At 53.2% G+C, this 21,417-nt stretch overlaps 6 protein-coding genes across 6 annotated transcripts; 2 read left to right on the forward strand and 4 right to left on the reverse strand.

Annotated features, from left to right (window-relative positions):
- Positions 1-961: 961 nt before the first annotated feature.
- Positions 962-1,911, reverse strand: J4E92_007883 (uncharacterized protein; the record flags this gene model as incomplete). The annotated part of the gene is made up of 2 exons (XM_051499244.1): positions 962-1,285; positions 1,336-1,911. 2 exons carry the CDS (start codon positions 1,909-1,911, stop codon positions 962-964), a joined length of 900 nt encoding a protein of 299 aa, XP_051350493.1.
- Positions 1,912-2,679: 768 nt separating this feature from the next.
- Positions 2,680-4,166, reverse strand: J4E92_007884 (uncharacterized protein; the record flags this gene model as incomplete). The annotated part of the gene is made up of 2 exons (XM_051499245.1): positions 2,680-3,933; positions 4,161-4,166. 2 exons carry the CDS (start codon positions 4,164-4,166, stop codon positions 2,680-2,682), a joined length of 1,260 nt encoding a protein of 419 aa, XP_051350494.1.
- Positions 4,167-4,292: 126 nt separating this feature from the next.
- Positions 4,293-5,298, reverse strand: J4E92_007885 (uncharacterized protein; the record flags this gene model as incomplete). Its single annotated transcript, XM_051499246.1, has 2 exons — positions 4,293-4,601; positions 4,651-5,298. The coding sequence occupies 2 exons, from the start codon at positions 5,296-5,298 to the stop codon at positions 4,293-4,295; spliced, it is 957 nt and encodes a 318-aa protein (XP_051350495.1).
- A 458-nt stretch (positions 5,299-5,756) lies between these two features.
- On the reverse strand, positions 5,757-7,705 carry J4E92_007886 (uncharacterized protein; the record flags this gene model as incomplete). Its single annotated transcript, XM_051499247.1, is given in 2 exon segments — positions 5,757-7,532; positions 7,547-7,705. 2 exon segments carry the CDS (start codon positions 7,703-7,705, stop codon positions 5,757-5,759), a joined length of 1,935 nt encoding a protein of 644 aa, XP_051350496.1.
- Positions 7,706-10,124: 2,419 nt separating this feature from the next.
- J4E92_007887 (uncharacterized protein) lies at positions 10,125-15,238 on the forward strand (the record flags this gene model as incomplete). Its single annotated transcript, XM_051499248.1, has 7 exons — positions 10,125-10,129; positions 10,393-13,070; positions 13,177-13,441; positions 13,676-13,705; positions 13,760-13,797; positions 13,859-14,776; positions 14,826-15,238. 7 exons carry the CDS (start codon positions 10,125-10,127, stop codon positions 15,236-15,238), a joined length of 4,347 nt encoding a protein of 1,448 aa, XP_051350497.1.
- Positions 15,239-18,574: 3,336 nt separating this feature from the next.
- J4E92_007888 (uncharacterized protein) lies at positions 18,575-20,542 on the forward strand (the record flags this gene model as incomplete). Its single annotated transcript, XM_051499249.1, has 4 exons — positions 18,575-18,646; positions 18,822-19,095; positions 19,122-19,514; positions 19,566-20,542. 4 exons carry the CDS (start codon positions 18,575-18,577, stop codon positions 20,540-20,542), a joined length of 1,716 nt encoding a protein of 571 aa, XP_051350498.1.
- Positions 20,543-21,417: the final 875 nt, after the last annotated feature.

A 21,417-nucleotide genomic window follows, 5' to 3' on the forward strand; every position in this document is an offset into this window, starting at 1 on the left:
TTACGCTGTACTAGTACGGCGTTAATAGCTTGGATGGGGACTTTCTTGGCATCGCGATAGCAGCGGCAGTAGCAGGACGATCAGTATGACGTTTGCAGATTACGGAGACTCTAGAAGTTGCTGTAATCACGTAGCTATCGTATTGTATTCCACACGGTAGTGTATTCCAAAACTGTCCTACATCATTCATGCGTCCAAACTACAGCGCCAAAACGCTCGCGTTCCATCTTCAAACTCCTACTCCAGCTCCTGACATCAGGCTTCCAAAGGTCTGGACTAGTAGGTCTGCTTGGTGTCTGAAGCGCATATCTTGGCTTCGCGTCGCTGAGTATTGCCAGGCAGCTCATCTGCATGCTTACTCCGCGACTTCGCTATTCGTTATTCGATGCTTGTCAATCATCAGGAGTATATGGGTATTGTGACGCCTCAATGAGCACTAAAGAAGAATTTGTTGATAGCACGATGCTCCGGCCTATTCTATCGTTGGTCCTCGTCATGAAGCGAGTTTCGCGCTGCCGGTCGGTGCAGGCTTTCGTTTCGGCAGCGAGGGTAGTGGTGTGTAATGATGAGGATAGACGTGCGGTCGAGTAGTTTTATACGCGTTGCTTCCCGTGACTCGCATGAGTGCGCAATGTGATAGTTTCGCTGCCGTCCACTAGTACTGCAATGTTACGTAGCGACGTGCCAGCCACGACGTCCGCAACCCAAGTGATAATCACGCGACGAGATTTGTGCGAATAGACGAAGTCCCGAAGTAAAGTCTAAGAGAACTGGTGGCCGGCATTGCGATGTTCTTCGCGCCTGGGTATCAATCGCAGAGGATTGGAGTTCCTATCTGGCGACTCGTCGTCGTAGTTTGGCTTGTGTGACTACTCGTAGAGCGATGCATCCACTTCCATCCAAATGCTTCGTTCCAGAAGATGGCAGTACTTCGACGTCAGGCCATGAATCGGCTTTGAGCTCAATCGAGTCTGGCAATCTTTCTTGCGGTGTCGAGGCGACCCAGCTCGTAGGCCTCTTCCCTCGACAACACATTCCAAAGTCGGTCCTTCGCGACCTTGGCTTGATGTCTCTCAGCGATGAGCAACTCTACAGCTTCCGCCTCCATATTGATTTCTTTCTCAATCTCCGACCTCTTCCGCTTTAGGTCCTCTATTCGGCTGTTATGGCGCTTTATGTTGGTGCAGGCGGTCTCCATTCGGTCTTCGAGATCAAAGTAGCGGTCGATTGGGTCGAGTGGTTCGATCAAAGTTGCACCACTCAATCTTCGTGATTCATCATCGCGCTGCATGCTGTTAGATGACATTTATTACAGCTGATTCTTTCGTAACATACCTTCGCGTCGTAGTCGGTAGTGCTGCATGGTGAGGGTAGCTGATGGACTGATATTGTTGACTTTGAGCGGGCTCTTTGACTTGGAACGACTTCTGAAGGTTGTTGAGGTTCAACCAGGGCTTCTGGTGATTGTTCTCGACCAAGACATTCGGGGACGCGAACTCGTAATTTGACGATCTTAGATGGGGCCTCACTACCAAGCATGGCCTTGAGTAGTCGGTTTTGTTCAAACGTGAGTTTCGGTTGGTATCTCTTCGTCAACTTCTTTCTCGCGAAATAGTACGTGGCCAAGGCCTCCAGCTTCTCCGGGGTTGTGGCAAGCTTGAACCAGGCACAGGGTTTCGCTTTCTCCAGAGCCTCTTCAACGGTGATGACTTGAGGCTTGGCGTTGCCCTCGGGGTAGTAGACCTGCCAGATGAGGGACGTCGTGGCCTTGTCTAAGTAGATCCAGACATCGGCTTTCTCTCCCGTTCCACGGATCTCGCCATATAGTAGCGCTGTCTTCACAGTATTTGGTATCTCGTTTTGTCTCATCCAATTGAGATCATTGAATGAGAACCCGTCGGAACAATCCATGATTTGTTTGTGGGGCTGGAAAGGGCTGTGCGGGCTCTGGATAAGTACGGGAAGCTTTTAGAAGGATTGAAGTATAATGTTGTCTTAATATCAGAGCTTCGAGTACAATAAGATATATTGGAAAGTACAAAATAGAAAATGTGTCAATCGTTGTTCAGACCGCTCTTCCCTTGGCGCGATGTGGGTCGTTCACACCTGCAGGTGTTCGAGCATGCGTGACGTGGTTGGCGTGAACGCGATTCCACGTGGGCCACAGATATCGATAAGACTCAGGTTTAGGTTCTTCGTATGCACTGGAGGCGGCTGAGGTGTTTTTCCATCGCGAGGACGCGACGCGAATTTACGTTGGGGAGCCAAGAGTTTTACCGTTGGCGCATTTACTGATTACGTCATGCGTCATCCAACTTGCGGGGACCACTAGCTGATTCGGGACTCCTGAAACTCAATTCACAGCTCCTTCAGTTTCTCCCCCTTTCCATCGACATGTTGCCAATTAATTTGGATCAAAGCATTGAGATGTTGTAGAGAGTCCATCTGTTACCAGTTCTACTTCTGTACACACGATCAATTCGCTTCTACTGGTAACTTGAGCTACCTAGGTATCCTCCTCGGGCCACGTCAATCTGCAGCTAGTCATCCCTTGCTCCTCCCAGTTCATGCGAAAAGAACGCAGGATCTAACCCCGCCATTTCTCTAACCAACCATCAAACATCCAATTATCAGCACCTCCAAGCAGTGCGTTGGGGGTAGGTCCGTGCCTTCCGGAGACTACTCCCGCCGTTGACGCTTAGTCTCCATCCTCCGTCCAGCTTCAAAACCAAAGTCCAGATGCTCGTCTTTATCTAGCTGAATCTGCAGCTGCTTCTTCTCCGCTCGCACGCGATCTTTCTCTTCTTTTAAGTCGCCCTGTCGGTTGCCAATCGTGTTGATGTCCGCTTGTAGCCCAGCTACTTGGTCCGCAATACGTACACGCTCCGTCTCCATGTCGCTGATCCTACTATCAAGATCTTCTTCCCGGGCTTTGAGCGCAATGTATTGATCCATCATCGTCTCGCGATCGATGTCGTCCGGGCGCGCGCCGTCGGTTGGTTGTACTTGATCTGCTTCGTTGTTGTTACTAAGGGAAAGGTCTCGCATCTCTTCATCTTCAGGGCGCTCGTGAAGGGAAGGCTGAACCGACGCGAGGAACGGGGAAGGTGGTCGGGAATAGGATGAGAAGTTGCTAGATCCCTCGCGAGGAGCGCTGCGCTTTTCTGTCTCAGGCTGAGGGTCGAGATTTGAGCCCGAACTGTGCCGGCGCTTGCGAGTGTCCAAACTGCGCATGCTCTTGGGACGGGATGGCGCGCGCGACACCTGTCTTGATGGCGCTAACGAAGCTGCATACGAAGGTTCTCGTGGGTCTTGGAATTGCGAAACTACACTCTGATCGCGACCTCCAGAAGGCATGACTGATGAACGCCGGCTTGCTGCCTTGTTGGCTTGCGTCTCGTTGTATATGGCTTTGTAATGCTGACAGACGCGCAAAAGGGCCTCCTTGAACGGGCCAGACGACACCGGATACTGCAGTTGCATATCGATACCTCTACGGATAAAGAAGTACTTCGCGATAGCTGCGACCGCATCTTGGTCTTTCGCATGCTTGAAAGGCGCTGAAGCTAATGCGACAGTCTGGACCGAGCCCGGACGCACGCCCGCCTCATGGCCTTTGGCGCCTTCGATGGTCTGGAAGGTTATCATCCGGTAGTCGTGGTGGCTCTTCTTCTTGTTGTGGTAGTTGAGGGTCCAGTAGATCCAGAGCGAACCCTTGCTCTCCATCATGTCGCCATAGAGGAGTCGCTCGGGCGCTGCTTCGGCGATCTCGTTTTGCGGCTCGAACGTGGCGCGCTTGTAGGGGAGAAAGTTGAGGAGAGGCGCGTCGTCGCCAAGGTCGCGCTTGAGTTTGGCGTAGGAAGGGCTGTCGTCGGGTTGGGGGGATGGGGCGGACATGGTGGTGAGAGTCACAATGGCTCGCGGCTTTGGAGTCTCGGTATAGATAGAGCAAATGGTGCAAAAGCGGAAGGAGCGCCTACTGCAATGGTCAAGAGAAGCGGTCATATACTCGGAGGGATACGCTAGTCACAAGAGCGTATTAGTCGCTTCTGAACCATTCACTACCGCCGGATCATTCTTCTGCTATCAGTTGGGTCAACGTTGCAACGAGGAATATTTTTCCTGTCTATCTTTTGACCATGGATGAATTGGTATCTTACAAGCATGCAATACATTGTAGGTTACAAATTATACAAGTAAAGCGCTACGTAGCCTTCTGGGTAAACTATGCTCCCCAGGTATTCAAGCGTATCGCTGACAAAACAGGATGACGAGTCCTTCTTTCTGGGACATCAATCGAGCTTCCGACGCTTCACTTCACGCTCCATCGATCTACCCAGCTCAAACGCGTCCGCAGCACTCATCCCTTCCAATACCTGTCCCCGGCGAATCTCGATCGATGCCCTTTCTTCGTCATTGGCCTGGAGCTGCTGCTCCGTCTGCTGAAGTGCTCTTTCCACCTGCTGAAGTTTTCCTGCGATCTCTTGGCGCGCAGCCTCTAACTCAGTTTTCTCGTTTACTAGATCGTTGTTGGAACTCTGGAGCTGGATTTCCTCGTCGATAGCCGCGCGGAGAGCATCAACCCGCTGGGAGTTCGCAGTCTAGAGAAGTTAGCACTAGTACAAGTTCAAGGTATCTTAGCCTGCTTACGGGGATATGAGAAGGATTCGGAGTGACTATTGAAACCGACTCTACTGGCTGCTGAGTAGGCTTAAGAGGGTCATCTGGTGGATCGCTGAGATCGCTACTATCACCGTCCCCGATTGTGTCTGACTGTGGTTCTTTTGCTTCCTCCTTAAACTCGCGGCAAACGACTCTCAAGTCTCCCAAAAGCGTCTGAGTTATCGGTATAGGTATCTTCAGCTCACTAGCGCGTCTTGTCTCTGTCTCTGTCTCCGTCTCCTCCCCAGCGAGAGCCATCAGATAGTAGTACTTCGCTAATGCCGCGTGTTTGCCCTTCGTCGCTTTCTTGGGGTTGCGGAACGCTTTGGCGAGTGCGGAGACCGTAGTGCTGATGTTGCTCTCGTCATGCCTGACCAAAGCCCCCGTATCGGGATGAGATGAGTGAAACCGAACTTCAGCATGTCGTCCCTCGCTGATGGGTGGATAAAGAAGTACCCAAACTTCTTGCTCCGTTTTGCTTTGCTTGTCGAAGATATGACCGAAACGTATCTTGAAGGAGATGGCGTGAGAGTCATCGGTCTGTGGAGACTTGACTACCTTGTCGTAGGGCAGGAAGTCGAGCAGAGCGCCCAGATCCGCTTTGATTGGGGCTAGGTTGTCGTTGGCTACAGTCATGTCTTGGAGGTGGATGATTATACCTAGGTACGTTCCACTTCTCCCTGCTGGATTGATCTCATTAAGTAGTGTTTGGAGACTGCAACAAATGCGTCTATTGAGTAGTTTGTGTGTTCGAGTACATTCATGCTGGAACAAGAGCTGACTAGATTAGTCTAGATTGCGCGCTACGTTTACATGGAGCTTGGACCCTACCAGAGTCTACTTAGACAGCAAACGCTTGACGTGGACGCGCTGAGTTTGAGCAAAAGGAGTAGGAGCGCGCGTCAAGCTACTATTTCTCGCATGGCTATCATGAAAGTGTTTGTATCCCTGCTGCTCCGTCGCTACAGTCACCATATCACAACAAACACACTGACGTCCGGGAAGTGAACAGACCATGACCGTGTCACCCATTCTCGCGCGACATTCAATACCATCTGCCATCTTGAACTCAGCCCTTCTTCCGTCACATCGACCTAATAGCCTCTCTTCCCGTATGGATACTCTTGCCTCTTCGACCATTTCTCAAATCTCACCTTGTTACTATCGTCAGCACCATCCACCCTATCCTCCCAGCGCATCATCTCCTCGTCTTCAAGACGGTTCTCCTTCTCTTCACGGCGCTTCGCTTCTACCATCTCCGCCTTGATACTGGTTTGATGCTGTCGGAGTTTCTTCAGTCGAATGTAGTGATCCTCGATGTCATGAAGTGTCTTTTCGACGCGACTATCAATGACCTTCTTTTGACGCTGAAGCAAAGAGGTCGAAACAACCGAACCACAAGTGGAGCTAGAGCGGCGGTTGACAATTGGGTTGTGAGACCGCTCTGCTTTCCTCGATGTGCGGCGCTCACGACGATCTTTATCGACTCCCGGAAGAGAAGCAGTCGCGGTTCGGAACACTCTCCACTCTACATCCTGCCGATATCTATCAGGGAGTGGCTCTGTCATCGCGAGGTGCGTCAAGCTCGCGCGTTCGTCATCGAGCTTCGAGGCGTGCTGATCCGGCAACGAGTAGACGGAGTTGTCTGTACCACTCAACAAGCTGCTCTGATCGCGGTTCGAGAAATGGTCCATGTCTTTGTAATCAGAGGACACCGAGCTTTGTGGCGACGATCCTAGAAGCGGCCAGTCGATTTCATCCGACGTAGATTGGTTGGTCTTCAGCTCCCAACTTTTTCCTGGTCGTGCCTTGGTAGGTAGAGCATCTGGATGCAGTTTTAGCTCTTCAGCCACTGTTTTCAACCACGAAGATACGGCATTGCGCGGAGAAGTCGAGCCGCGAACTAGAGCTTCTTCGCCCCGATTGAGGGGACGTGGTAAGGTTGATCGATAGTTGCTTAAGAAGGCAGTGATAGGTTTGCGCGGTCGTTGAGCTGAGATATGCAAAGATGGCTCGGCTGCGAAGCCTGGCATTCGAGAAGCTTGCTTCCCATATCTTGACCGTTGCAGACTGGCAGACCCGCCGTCTGCATTGCTATTGTCGCTCTTGCCTGGGTCAAATTCGGATGCATCGATGCTGACTTGCGGAAACTGATGGACCTTTGCTACACCCGGCTCTTTCTCATAACCTGGGGGACGCCGTCGATCAAACTTCGTGGGATATCGTGGAGGTGGCTCCTCATCGTACGTATACCCCTCAGTGGAATGCGTCGGTGTCCGAAGATCTGGTACATAATGTAGGCATAAGCTGGTAAGGTGCTGGACGAAGGACCTGTTCAATGGGATGAAGTCATGGTGAAAGCCCTCCACTCCCGCCTCCACCGCCAGCAGGAAGTAGTACTTAACCACGGCATACAGTTCGTCTTTTGTTGCAGCTTGTTTGAAGGGAAATTTGGTTGCGACCCTCTGCTCAAAGATGGCCTCATACCATGTGACTTCCACAACGTCATGTCCTCCATATCCGTGTCTTTCATCGACCTCCATGATGAACTTGGGACCGATTGAGCAATTCGCATTCGGACTGAGGTACGCATACACAGGGTTGCCCCACTTCTTTATGGATCTGTCTGTGTAGGTTCCAAGTAGCAAACGCATATTCGCTGTAGACAATGGCTTGCTATGTCTTGAGAACTCCATGTCGCTCAGACCGGGAAGCCTCGCAAGGAGAGCGGTCGAAATGTGCTTTCGGAGTGCAGCGAGTGCATCAGGGCCTGCAGAGATAGTCTCGAAGTGATCGATGGGGTCCATGTCAGGTAGAGAGGATTCCTTGGACAAAGGTGTAAATTCCTCATCCGATTGCGAGTCTCGGTCCTTTGGTATGAAACAAGTGTCTTCTCGGGCTTGATGAGCTGTGCGATGCGAACGAAGGACTGGCCCATAGCCCACGTCCTCGTCGGGATATATGAGGTGATCGAGAGACACATCGCCCGCGCCCGGTTGGCAATCAGAGAGGCGGTTGTGGAAATTTCCATTCCAACGTTCATTGCGGTTTGAGCTGGTTGCATGCAGAGGCCTCCGACGTCGTGGTCTGACTGGCTCGGAGCCAGAACTGCTGGCTATCTCTGGAAGTCGTCCTGGTGTGTTGGAAGGAGACATCGAGGCTGGAATGCGTATGCGCAGTGATACGGACGAACTCGATTTGCTGTAATCTGCAAAAATTCGGCGGAGGGGCGTCTGGTTTGGTGTTCGAGATGAGATATCGCCAGTAGCAATGACGCAGTGGTTTCGCCGTCAAGGATGGGCCAGAGGGTACGAGCTGAGAAGGAGGCTTCTGGACCTAATGACCGTTGAAGAGATTTCCTTATGGTTTCCGTGAAGAGGTGTAAGGGTAACAGCGAACAGTGAGGCTTAGTACCGGGATGTGGACAGGCTTCTGGTGAGTCGGAAACGCTGTTGACTTTACGTTATCAGCTGGACTTACAACACGAGAGAGAAAGAGGGCTTATATAAGGAGCGAAGAGTCTAAGCCAAGTGCGCAAGACGCCTTCATTGAGCTGGAAACGGCGAGAGTCGCCACACGAAATCTCTTTCTTTCCACTTTCGGGTCGCACCTCAGATCTCGAGTGCAGGGGAGAAGCCCTACAAGGTCCGTGTTACTCATTCTAGACTGGACCCCGCGGGTGCCTAGAGTTCGGGCTGTCTCAAAAACCTCACGCGAACTTGCGATGCAATGCTAGCAAGCATCTCGGGGAGTGTTCTCGTCACTGCTGCCATGAGACATGGGTTAATTAGGGCCTCTGATGACGTGGTTAATCCAGAGGTGTCGAAGACAACAAAATGAAAGAAGATCCCCACTTTGAATTGGGAACGCGAGAGACCATACTGTGAAGAGCGCAAGTTCCCGAAAGCTTGCTATTCGATGCAGCGCTGTACACGCGCAGGATACCTGGGTTGAACAGAGCTTCCATCGTATACTGTTATGGTTAGGTTAAATGGGTTGATGTGAGAGCTGTTAAACTTGAAAAGGGCCTATTGTGAACAAGTGACAACGCTCTTGAAGGGTAGTAGAAACTACCGGTCATGTTCCTGGGCGGTTGGCTCGCCGTCTCAAGGTCGCCTCTAGATTGTCGACCACAAGGGCAAAAAAAAAGTGCAAAAACATACAACAGCGGGGATTCGCTAGTGGTCACCCACCTAACTACTAATCCGCCGGTACAATGCTTGTATATGGCTGAGCGGACGGGAAGCCTAATTCTCATTGTCCTATGGTCGTATGTGAAAGAATGGGTGGTTCGTAGAGTATATAGACCCAGAAGGCAACCCGTGACCCAGCGAATGAGCAGGAACATCAAGCGTATGTAGTATCAGCGTGAGATCGCATTCCAAGCCGGGGGTGTGGGTCGTGGGGCCTTGGTGTTGAGTGGGTGCTGATTTTGACATACAGCATGCATGTGTGTCGCTAAGTGGGCCTATGTCGGCGGGACTAAAGGACTGATCTGGAGATGTCAGCGCTGTTATTTACAAGCGTCTTCATTCGTTGCTGCCACTAGCTGCTAGTTCGTAGGACTGCGATATACTATAGACGGTTGTTGGCTTTGAGACTTTGAGATGGTGCTATCTGGGATACAGGTTCGGGTGTGGTGAGCGTGGCGCGTAGAGAGTCTAATTCGTACGTTGGCGGAAGCTCCATTCGTTGGACATAGTTCTTCAATATCTCCATCTCTTGAAATCGAGGCTCGCTTGGGTTGTTGGTGGTGAAGTGGTTGCGAAGAAGAGGCCGTTGAGTAGCACGGTAGGCAGCAGGCGTCCCGCCACCTTTCTTTTTCCCACCTTACACCGCCAGTACTACAACGGTTGCCTGAGACCGACGATGAGCATCAAAGATCGATGCGACGTCGCGACCTTGAATTGACGTTGCGCGCAATTCGAGATGGTGGGGCACGTGATGTGGTGTCCTGATCTTGGGAGGCAGCTGCGAACCTGTTCGCCGGGATGGTGATCGGACAAAGACCGGCCCATCGGTTCGCGACGTTTTCGGCAGTGTCGCATGCGCCCATGGTCCACGAGGCAGCCACACAGCCTTTATGCTGTACTCTAGTGTAGGCTCGACTACGCTGCGCCCATTCGGATCATCGGTATCGTGGCATAGTCTATTACCACATACTGGAGGTTAGTCGGTTGGGTAGCTCGCGGCATTATCGGGAGTAGGGCTAGTAAGCAGCAATGATTATATCATACCGACGGCCCGAGCTCTCATGTCAAAAGTGCCCTCGCGTCGCAACCGCCTAGACACCTTCTCGCCGCCTTCGACGTCCTGATCTGCCCAGACTCTGCGATAACCAGAGCCCCGGCAATCACAAGCACCATCCGATCGATGCAGGGCCAACAACAGACGCCCTTTCTCCCCAGCATCCCGCTCGCGCACGGCTATCTGACGGCCTCGAAGCACCACCGCCAGCCATTATGCGGTAATAGCGAGGGTTGGGGCCCGATCAGCCCGACACGATACGACTTCACTCCGTGCTTCTTGGACGTATGGATAGCGGTCGTCGCGGCGTTTGGAATTGTGGGAGGAGTAGGCGCGTTGTGGTATCTCTACAGGAAATGCCCACCGCAGCCTGTCAAGCGCAATTGGCACTTTTACGCGAAGCTGGTATGTTCGAGACTTTGGGCTCATCTAGGTATTAGATTGAGTAGTAGCTAACAATTTGCGCCACCAGACGTCACTGAGCGCCCTCATCGCCACCACAGCAGTCCAGGCAGCCCTCCAGATCGAATACTACAAAGACGTATGGGCCGGCGACTTCCGCTTCTGGACGTCCATAATCACCGTCGTCTCTCTCGGCTTCATATTCCACATCCAGTATATCGAACACTGGCGGTCGCGAAATGCCAACGGCGTGGTCCTCTTCTACTGGCTCTTCCTGCTCATCGCCTACGCTGTCAAGCTCCGCTCCCTCGTCTCCCAGCAGGTACATCGCGAACATGTGGCATACTTCGCAGTCTTCTGCGCTAGTGTTGGACTGGCTGGGCTCTCATTCGTCCTGGAATGGCTGGTCCCGAAGCGCATGAGCGACTACGACATGCTTGGAGACGACGATGAATGTCCATACGAATACGCGGACGTCTTCTCCGTCTTGACATTTGGCTGGATGACACCGATGATGAAGCAAGGATACAAGACTTTCCTCACTCAGGACAGCCTGTGGAACCTGCGAAAGCGCGACACGACCCGACACACCTCGCAGACGTTTGAGGATGCGTGGAAATATGAGATGGAGAAGAAGCGCCCTTCGTTGTGGCTGGCCATGTTCCGCTCATTCGGCGGTCCCTACTTCCGCGGCGCTGCCATCAAGACCATAAGCGACGTTCTGAACTTCGCTCAGCCCCAGTTGCTGAGGCTTCTGATCACTTTCGTCGATTCGTACCGCGCCAACTACCCCGGAGAGCCCCAGCCTCTCATTCGTGGTGCAGCTATCGCGCTTGCCATGTTCGCCGTATCCGTTTCCCAGACTGCCTGCCTCCACCAATACTTCCAGCGCTCTTTCGAGACCGGCATGCGCATTAAGTCTTCGCTCACGGCTGCCATTTACTCCAAGTCTACCCGTCTATCCAACGAGGGTCGCGCGTCCAAGTCAACTGGTGATATCGTCAACTACATGGCCGTGGATACACAGCGTCTCCAGGATCTTGCGCAATACGGACAACAACTGTGGTCAGCTCCCTTCCAAATCATCCTGTGCATGCTATCGTTGTATCAATTGCTTGGTGTCAGTTGTTTCGCAGGTGTTGCCGCCATGTTCGTCATGATTCCCATCAACGGTGTGATTGCACGGTGGATGAAGACTCTGCAGAAGGAGCAGATGAAGAACAAGGATTCGCGTACCAAACTGATTTCTGAAATTCTCAACAACATGAAGTCGATCAAGCTCTACGCTTGGACGACTGCCTTTGCCAACCGCCTGAACACCATCCGAAACGACCAGGAGCTCAAGACCTTGCGCAAGATTGGTGCGACCCAGGCGTTCTCCACATTCACATGGTCTACAACTCCGTTCCTGGTGTCTTGCTCAACTTTTGGTGTCTTCGTCTGGACGCAGAACCGTGCTTTGACAACTGACATTGTCTTCCCTGCTCTTACGCTCTTCAACCTCCTCACCTTCCCACTTGCCATTCTCCCTATGGTCATCACCGCCATTGTCGAGGCCAGTGTAGCTGTCGGTCGTATCACTGGCTACCTGACCGCCGATGAATTGCAGGAGGATGCTGTCATCCGCGAAGACGCTGTGACCGAGAATGGTGACGAGTCGGTGCGCATCCGTGATGCTAGCTTCACTTGGGACAAGAACGCTGAGCGCCGTGCTCTCCATGACATCAACTTCACCGCGCACAAGGGAGACCTCGCGTGTATTGTCGGTCGCGTCGGTGCAGGCAAATCATCGCTTCTTCAAGCAGTTCTCGGTGATCTGTGGAAGATACACGGAGAGGTCGTTCTCCGCGGAAAGACTGCGTATGTTCCACAGTCAGCTTGGGTCATGAACGCTTCCGTTCGCGAGAACATCGTATTTGGTCATCGCTGGGATCCTCAGTTCTACGAGAAGACCGTCAATGCCTGTGCACTACGAGACGACTTTGGCTCCCTTCCCGATGGCGACCAGACCGAGGTCGGTGAACGAGGTATCTCACTATCAGGTGGTCAAAAGGCTCGGCTTACACTTGCTCGTGCGGTATATGCTCGTGCAGACATTTACCTTCTCGATGACTGCCTTTCAGCTGTTGATCAGCACGTCGGACGCCATCTCATCGACAACGTACTTGGTCCCAAGGGTTTACTTGCGGGCAAGACCAGGATTCTGGCAACCAACTCCATCCCCGTTCTGATGGAAGCCGACATGATTCTGTTACTGCGCGAAGGAAAGATTCTAGAGAGAGGCAGCTACGGACAACTAATGGCCATGAAGGGTGAAATCGCTCAGCTCATCAAGACATCTCAGAACGAAGACCAGGGAGAAGACGACAGCACTCGCACATCCGACAGCATCATGAGCGATGAAGATTCTACCGTCTACGGTGGTAGTCCCACTGGCGAAGACGACGAGGAAGATCAAGCCGAAGCTGAGGCCGCCCAGGAGGGTGGCGCAACTCTCGCTCCTTTGAGGGTCGGAGGCGGTACGGGCCGCAAGTCGAGCTTCCAGACCCTTCGTCGAGCCAGCACTGCCAGTTTCAAGGGACCTCGCGGCAAGATGAACGATGAAGAGGGCGGTGGGCTCAAGAGCAAGCAGACCAAGGAGTTCTCTGAGCAAGGCAAGGTCAAGTGGTCCGTTTACGGCGAATATGCAAAGACAAGCAATCTTGCAGCTGTCGCCATCTATCTGATGCTCCTTTTGGGTGCTCAAACATCATCAATCGGTAAGTCGCACAGCCTTGGGTGCTTCTACATGGTCCTTGGCCTTTGACAGCACGCCATTGGCTCGTCACTTTTTCGTCTTTTGAGGTTGACGCTAATATCATGCAGGCGCAAGCGTGTGGCTCAAGCATTGGTCAGAGATCAACCAGCATTACGGCGGGAACCCTCATGTGGGGAAATACATCGGCATCTACTTTGCGTTTGGCGTGGGATCTGCTGCCCTGGTCGTTGTGCAGACATTGATCCTCTGGATTTTCTGCTCCATCGAAGCTAGCCGGAAGCTACACGAGCGGATGGCGTTTGCCATCTTCCGCTCACCAATGAGCTTCTTTGAGACTACACCTGCAGGACGCATACTCAATCGATTTTCTAGGTAAGTCATTGCCGCGGTCCGGTCCACGTCTGCCGATACCTTGTGCATGCACTCTCCTCGCCGAGCATGTTTGACCTGTTCGCCCACTTCCTCGCCGAACATGGGTGGGTGGGGGAGGCGGAGGGGCGGTGGTGGAGCTCTTCTTGACCAGTCTAACCGTCGCCCACTGCCTCGCCGAGCATGACCCTGGACCCATATGTTTACTTCACCGACACTGGCTAACTTATTTGACAGTGACATCTACCGAGTCGACGAAGTGCTAGCGTGAGTTCATCTCTCTGAATCGTCTGCCGGTGGCTTTCTAACATGTGCCTCTAGCCGAACTTTCAACATGCTCTTCGTCAATTCCGCCCGAGGTATGCAGCCACCCCACACTTAACCCGTTCTGTGTAACACTTGACTGACTGACTGATGCAGCCGGCTTCACCCTTGTCGTCATTTCGTGGTCAACCCCGGCCTTCGTTGCGCTTATCCTGCCGCTCGGCGCACTCTACCTTTACATCCAGCGATATTACCTGCGCACATCACGGGAACTCAAGCGCCTCGACAGCGTTAGCCGCAGCCCAATCTATGCCCATTTCCAGGAGAGTCTCAGCGGCATGAGCACAATCCGCGCGTACAACCAGCAGAAGCGTTTCGAAATGGAGAATGAGTGGCGTGTCGATGCCAATCTGCGTGCATACTACCCTTCCATTAGCGCCAACCGATGGTTGGCTGTTCGCCTAGAATTCCTTGGCTCAGTCATCATCTTGGCTGCTGCGGGTCTTGCCATTGTGTCCGTCGCTAGCCACAGCGGCTTAACGGCTGGTACTGTGGGTCTGGCCATGTCGTATGCGCTTCAGATCACTCAAAGTCTCAACTGGATCGTTCGCCAAACTGTCGAAGTGGAGACTAACATCGTTTCTGTGGAACGTGTGCTTGAGTATGCCGCGCTACCCAGCGAGGCGCCTGAGATCATTTCCAAGAACAGACCACCAATCAGCTGGCCGTCCCAGGGCGCTGTCACTTTCGACAACTACAGCACCCGATACCGGCCTGGTCTTGACTTGGTGCTGAAGAACGTCAACCTCTCCATCAAGCCAAAGGAGAAGATTGGTGTCGTTGGGCGAACAGGCGCCGGCAAGAGTTCACTTACGCTTGCACTTTTCCGCATCATCGAGCCTGCGGAGGGTAATGTAAGCATCGACAACCTCAACACCAGCACTATCGGTCTACTCGATCTCCGCAGGCGCTTGGCCATCATCCCACAAGATGCAGCGCTCTTCGAAGGTACCGTGCGCGACAACCTCGACCCAGGGCATGTTCACGACGACACCGAGCTCTGGAGTGTACTAGGTAAGTCTCCAAACCATCCCACTCAATATGCAACTAATCATTTCCATAGATCACGCCCGTCTCAAAGACCACATCTCCTCCATGCCGGGCAAACTCGACGCCACCATCAACGAAGGCGGCTCCAACCTCTCCTCCGGTCAACGTCAGCTCGTCTCGCTCGCGCGCGCCCTCCTCACTCCCTCCAACATCCTCGTCCTGGACGAAGCAACCGCCGCCGTCGACGTCGAAACCGACGCCATGCTGCAAACCACGCTCCGCACCAGCATGTTCAACAACCGCACTATCATCACTATCGCGCATCGCATCAACACCATTTTGGACTCAGACAGGATTATCGTGCTGGACAAGGGTGAGGTCAAAGAGTTTGATAGCCCGGCAGAGTTGGTCAGAAGGAAGGGTTTGTTTTATGAGCTGGTGAAGGAAGCGGGGCTGTTGAATGCCTTGGATATGAGTCAGTCGTAAGGGCAAGTGACTGATGAAGATAGAAGAGGTGTGTGGAAACAGTTGACACATCAGTTTCTCTAGAATCGTTCGCAAAATAGACACGTTGGAGTTGTAGCGTTTTCATAGCATGGCGAGGCGTTGTGGTGAGTGGAAAGCCTTCAGCGACAGTGGAGGTAGAGGGGAAAAGTAGTTTCGCGGTTTACTCGCGGGTGGTTGATGAAGTTCAAGTGGAAACGTGTATAAAATTTTAATACTGGGTCTAACGTGCATCTGCTTTTGATTTTCTTGCCTACGAGTCAACATGATAGAGTGGCAGTGACAAGGCATGGCCATCCATATGGTGATTTTCAGTGGACATGACTTCTCCATGGACATTTAACGACAGGTATCGCAATGCGTCACTACAGCCAAGAACAGCGAAGTGAACATATGACGTGAGAGACCCGGAATATATCACGGTCTACATGTTACAGCGCTATACCACCAAGTCTGGTCTCGGAGAGTAGTTGGAAGCAAAATCCGTTGGACGCGGCTACAGTAACCGCTCTCTGACCTCGGCGATCACAACCATATGATCCTCACTTGCTGAACCCATACACCGGGTTTTACCTTGCATCATATCCACGTCTTTGTATCAATAACCATCCAGTGTCAGCAGTCCAACGCTCGACCTTCGGAAGCAAACGTTTCACAACCCAGCCCCAAAACTTACACCCTCACCATCGCTGTGTACCTCAACCTAGCGGTGAACGCGCTGCAGCACCACCACTCCACGTTCCAGAAGCCCACGCATCCAGCCCGGCTCCAGTCCCGCTACCCCTGCGCCTTCGATATGAAACCACTCCTACTTTCCGGCGTTGCGTCACGCATTGACAGCCTCTGCACGTCCTCCCATCTAACTTCGTAACTCGACGCGAAGAACGGGCTCGAAGCGATGTCCACCCGTCCACAGTTTACCCCCTGCTTACACGAGGGACAGGAGGGAAACCTACGTTGCAGTGGTTGCAAGGTAAGCATATGTGACACGGCAGCCGTGGACGACTAAACGCGGTTCACCACCTTCCGCTTCTTGCGGGTGGCGCATATATGCCGGAGCCTGGCATTGCTAAGAAGAAGCGAGGAAGGAGGGGATTGGTGCATCTAACTGGGTGGGCAGTGCGGAAACGGAAGCTGGACGTGGGTGGTGCATGCAACGGGTGTAGACTTTGCATGCAGATAGTGTGCGTTTAGTTTAGCCCAGCGGGCCGTTGCCTTATTAGAACGTAGGTTGTGCAACGGGGTGACACGTTATCTCCGCTTTGCTAGTACTAGGGCGGTGTGGCGCTCGGGAGAGAGAGGGAAGCCTGGGTCTGGGTCCGAGTCTGGTTTGTCTGGTTTGGGGACGTCGATACGATTTGATCTGCTAGAGGTTGGCTTGTTTAGATCTGGCTGGCTGTCGGCGGCGGTGAGTTAGGTCAGTGGTGGAAAATTGGGGGTAGAACAGCAGGAGGGGAGTTGCATGTCGCGGCGATGTGCAGAAATTTGTTCAGCATTGTTCCAGTGCGCACGCAGTAGCGAGATGGACGTTTTGTCTAACTTGTTATGGGCGTTCTTACAGCCAGATCGATCAGATACTGAGTCAGACTGAACTCAATCTCACGCCAATAGCCTGGTAAGCGGATGAGCGGTGCGGGCCTGAGCGACATCGAAACGGGATCTGTGAAGGATTCCTTTGTACATCGTCTAGAACAGTCTGACCGTGGCGCTGAAGTGGATGAAGACTTTTGGGGTCGAAGACCCTTTGGCTGCTTGAGCGGCTATGTATCTTTGGTTCGGGGATGCGGGAAGGTTGTCTCTGGCCTCCACTGCCTCTCCGCCCCATGCGATGGCTGGCGGAAATGCGGTAAGCGAGGTTGGCGAGCGAGGACGATCCCGAGGATCAACGAAACCCACAGAACGGCGAGGTCTAGCCATCCTAGGTCTTCCGAAAAGCGCCATCGTCGAAGTATGTGCTAGCGTACTTCCTCACGTGGGATTTGTAAAGGTGGAAGGTGGGGTCAAGTCCTGACACGTCCACATCCAATATATACTCGGGTGTTGATTTCGGTATCTGCCACGGTGACGATGGCAGTGTGCAGGTGTTCGATGCCCAACAGATCTGCCATGGAACCACTCATCGGAGATTCGAGGCCTCCAGATACGATTTGCTGATTTGCATGATGGAATCCCACGGCACGACCCCGTGTCCGTTATGCAGCATGCTTTAGCGCTAGTGTGTATACATCCTTGTGGAGACATTGACCCCTGTTCGCGCCTAACACTCGTCATCTTTTCGGCATCGTGTCGACTGAGAGTGAAGGCAGGTGCGGACGGGGAAGCGGGAGTCATGCACAAGACGTCTCCGCAAGCCCAATTCAGATGCAAAGGCCTGATGAGGCCTCAATCCCTTAACACCTGCGGTAGCCCTCGAGTCGACATCCGCGGGGTGGCCAGATCATGCGATGTCTTCTCTCGTTTGCTGAAATGCCGGGGTGTTGTCGTCGCCAAGTGGATTCTCTGAGGTTACGTGCAGTAGATAGGAGTCGAACAGTGCAGGGCTCAGTTGTCATAGCAGAATAGGCCTGCTTTATAACCTGAGAGCCCGGTCAATACATTCGGTCCTATTGTTGCTGTCAGTATCACGTTCTTGTATTTGCATTTTATCCTTGAGACCGTGGCTCTTTTTGGGTTTGCATCATTGGCACACAATCTTCGGAAGACCGGTCAGGCTTGTGTGCCACCCTCCTCCGATTCCGCACCCAGCCTTTTTCGGCTAGCCACCTTATCCAAGTATCGTTGCTGTGGCTCGAAGCTCGTGACGAGCCCATTGCTGTTGGTTATAGCAGAGGCTTTTCGTTGGCATCCAAAGCAGCATCCAGCTCTGGCTTATCTCGGATCTGCAGCGGAAGAGGGGCATCTTGCGTTCGTCTAAAGACTGGGGTTCCTCTAGAACTTGCTCTTTTCAGGTAAGCACTGCCAGCGCAATAGGTTAAGCGAAGTGTGCGCACTCCAAAACTGTACTCGACTAGTCTATGTAGATGATCTTGGTCATTTCGTCAAGCAATACTGCCTCATTCGGTCGCTCCAGGGGCATGGCTCCTGTAGAGTATAAGATGCTAACTGACCGATGTGTAGCCTGTTCGTACTTTCGAGCTTTCCTCGGGCGCCATAAGACGGAAAAATACGCCCATACGACACAAAGGCGATCCATCGATCAGTTCGCGGGATTCGCTAGCTGCAGCTCCATAGCTACCGATGGCGATGTTCCGGGCCGTGGACCCATTGGCTCCTCACGCGAAGGACCGGCGACCAATACGGAAGGACGATGGCGGCGCCATGGCGGTAGACCGATTTGGGGAAAACGCGTGGGCGATAGTTCACGCTGGTGATGTGAAGGAGCAGTCGTCGGTGAGTACGGTTTCTTTTTGCGTTCGGGGGCACTGTAGATAAGGTTTCGGGTCCTCCCTCCACATGAGCCGCTGGCGCGACGATTAGCGGCCGCCTTGGCCCAAATAACCGGACCCGGCAGGCGCGTGGCATCATAGACGGCAATAGCGACGAGCACATATGCTGACTTCTCCAGGCAACATCCTCGCACGCTGTCGAAGCCACCGTCAAGAAGGACGAACCAGAGGAGCCCGTTGCCGTCCCTACACCTATCGGCTGCTGGAAGGTCATCTCGCCTGAGGGCCGAGAGGAACACGTCTTTAGGCCCATCCCTGGCTTCGAACACCTGTGCAACGGCCCAGCAAAGTCGCAGGGAGTGACCCGTCTGGCAGATCCGCCTAAAGCCGTTCCCACGCCCGTCTACCAGTCTGCCGTGGTCCAGGTACCGGGTAAGATCGAATGCCTGCTCTGTATGCGCCCCCGCTAACAGGCCCAGCTACGTCGGGAGATGTTCAACCCAAGAGCCGGAAGAGAGCTCGGTCGCACGCAGGGGAACCGCGTCAAGGCGCAGCTCAGCACTTCAGCGAAGACGGAGACGACGAGCAGTACGACGACAGAGATGTCCCTGTTGCAACACAGAAGTCTTACACCTTCTACATTGGCGATGTCAAACCGTTGATGGGCTTCTTCCACCGAAGACTCGATGAGCTCACTATGAAGCCAGTGCGGCCCATCGTCACGGCTTGGGTCAAGCAACTGGAGCCTAAGCGTCTCAGCCTGTACGGGCCCTACCACAAGAAGCTGCCTAGGGAGCAGCCCTCTGAATGCACCCCACCTTGGTGGCCCCACGATGTGCCCTACGAAGAGCCTTCGCATTTGGACAAGGCGGGTAAGCTATCACATCTACCTATGAGAGTGAGCGACAGCTGATTCTCCCCAGGCCTTTTGAAACTTGCAGTCGATCTCATGCTTCAGCACCGCAAAATCGACGAGGCCAAACGTAGAAGTCCATGGGTTGCCAAGCTCAAACATGCCGCGCAGTATGCCGTTGAGACTACTCCGCCAGACCAGTTCTCCTCGTCGAAAGGATCCAGATTCAGTGAGCGGATGCAAGGCCGAGCCCTATCCGAGATTCTACCGAACCTCTTCGACATTGCGCAATTATACGAAGATCACATCTTCAACTACAACCTCTTCGAAGGCACAAACAACCAGGATCCCCGTAGAGGGACGCATGTGACTTGGCAGCCATTGACGAGACCGCCACGCCAGCAACCCGTACCTAGGAAGCGCTTCCGACGGGCCAGGGCTACTCCGCCTCCGAGAATAGAGCCTGACGCCGATGTATCTGGCAACGAGACTGAGGTTGACAACACCGCGACTGAGTCGCACCTGTCACGGGAGGAGAAAGCTCGCCGACCTCAGACATCCCAACAGCAAGCGCAAGCCCCCATTCGAGGACCGGCAATATCGCAACCACAACACATGCATCCATGCAGCTCCACTACAACGCCCAACACCTCTTTTGGTCAGTCGATGCACTCTCTTCATCTAGATGAGGACATGGACCTAGACGTCAAGGTGGCCAACCGCACCCCGTTTCACAACCAGACCCACGGTCAGAGCGACTTGCAATGCAGCCAGCCAATGCAATATTGTACTAGTCATTCAGGCTACCACCATGTACCGCAGTCACGACAGGCTCCTGGCTCAGAAAACGTAGTGCAAGTGTCTGCATCAGCATACCACCAGCCATACACCATGTTCGATACACCGTACCATCACCAAGACGAGAACACCGCCTTCAGCAGCAATACCGGATATCCTTACGAGTATGACATGTTTGTCCCGTCGTTCTTCGACGGCCTACCGCACTTGTCCAGCATCAGCTGTGAGTCGGAAGGCTCCCATCATTAATCGCCTGCGATTTAGCGTGCATTCTTTCGTTTTGCTTACGTGCTCGAATCTATTTCGGTTCATCTTCATGTTTTTCTTTCTTCGGAACGACTCACGACTGCGACGATCTCCTTACTCATCTTCTATCATGTAGCATTTGTCAAGCTCCGTTCCAGCACAGCGACTGGGCACCTCCCATGCTGGATGCCTCGGCACACTCGCTGGAATATGCTTTGGTGCACTTTCTTGATTTTGCATTCTACATGGTCCATGTCTTGCAATATACCCCATACGACGTCACGCCGCCCACGACTGCATTGCAACGACGCTGGTACAAAAGTTCATGGCTGCTTAGTGGAGGAAGTAATTGGATAGGGAACGGATTGCCTGTGTTTGGGACTGTTCTTGCTGAACGGCGTTGTATAAAATCTGGGGGGTAGCTGGTCTTTAGAAGAAGTGGATGAAGGTGGGTGGCCGTCAATATTGTGGAGGCGAGGCGGTCAAACCCACGTAGAGGTAAATAAGGGGAGAAAAGACATGTAAGTATCGCACGTCGATAGTTACGCATTTCGGATATGTTAGATATCAATCAAGATATCGAATCTACTAGCTTCTAAACGCTAAGCGTGATGTTGTGAGTGAATTGAGCTGTTGATGTTGCAAGCAAGGGTGAAAGTGGAAGCGGCGACTCGGGCACCAGCCACACGTCGTGTGCCAAGGCGCTAGGACCGCGTCACAGGCCCGGGCTCTGAGCTCATCCGTGGCTCTCTTGTTCGCGACACGGATGGGCCTTTGATGCTTTCTCGCAGCGCCCGCCAGTCGCACTCAACCCGACTCGGCCACCAGCGCAACCGAACCGACTACCGATCTCTCGCCGCACCCGGAACCTCACTGTC

This window comes from Alternaria infectoria (assembly GCF_024043175.1).
Source record: "Alternaria infectoria strain BMP 0036 chromosome Unknown scaffold_14, whole genome shotgun sequence".
NCBI lineage: Eukaryota > Fungi > Ascomycota > Dothideomycetes > Pleosporales > Pleosporaceae > Alternaria > Alternaria infectoria.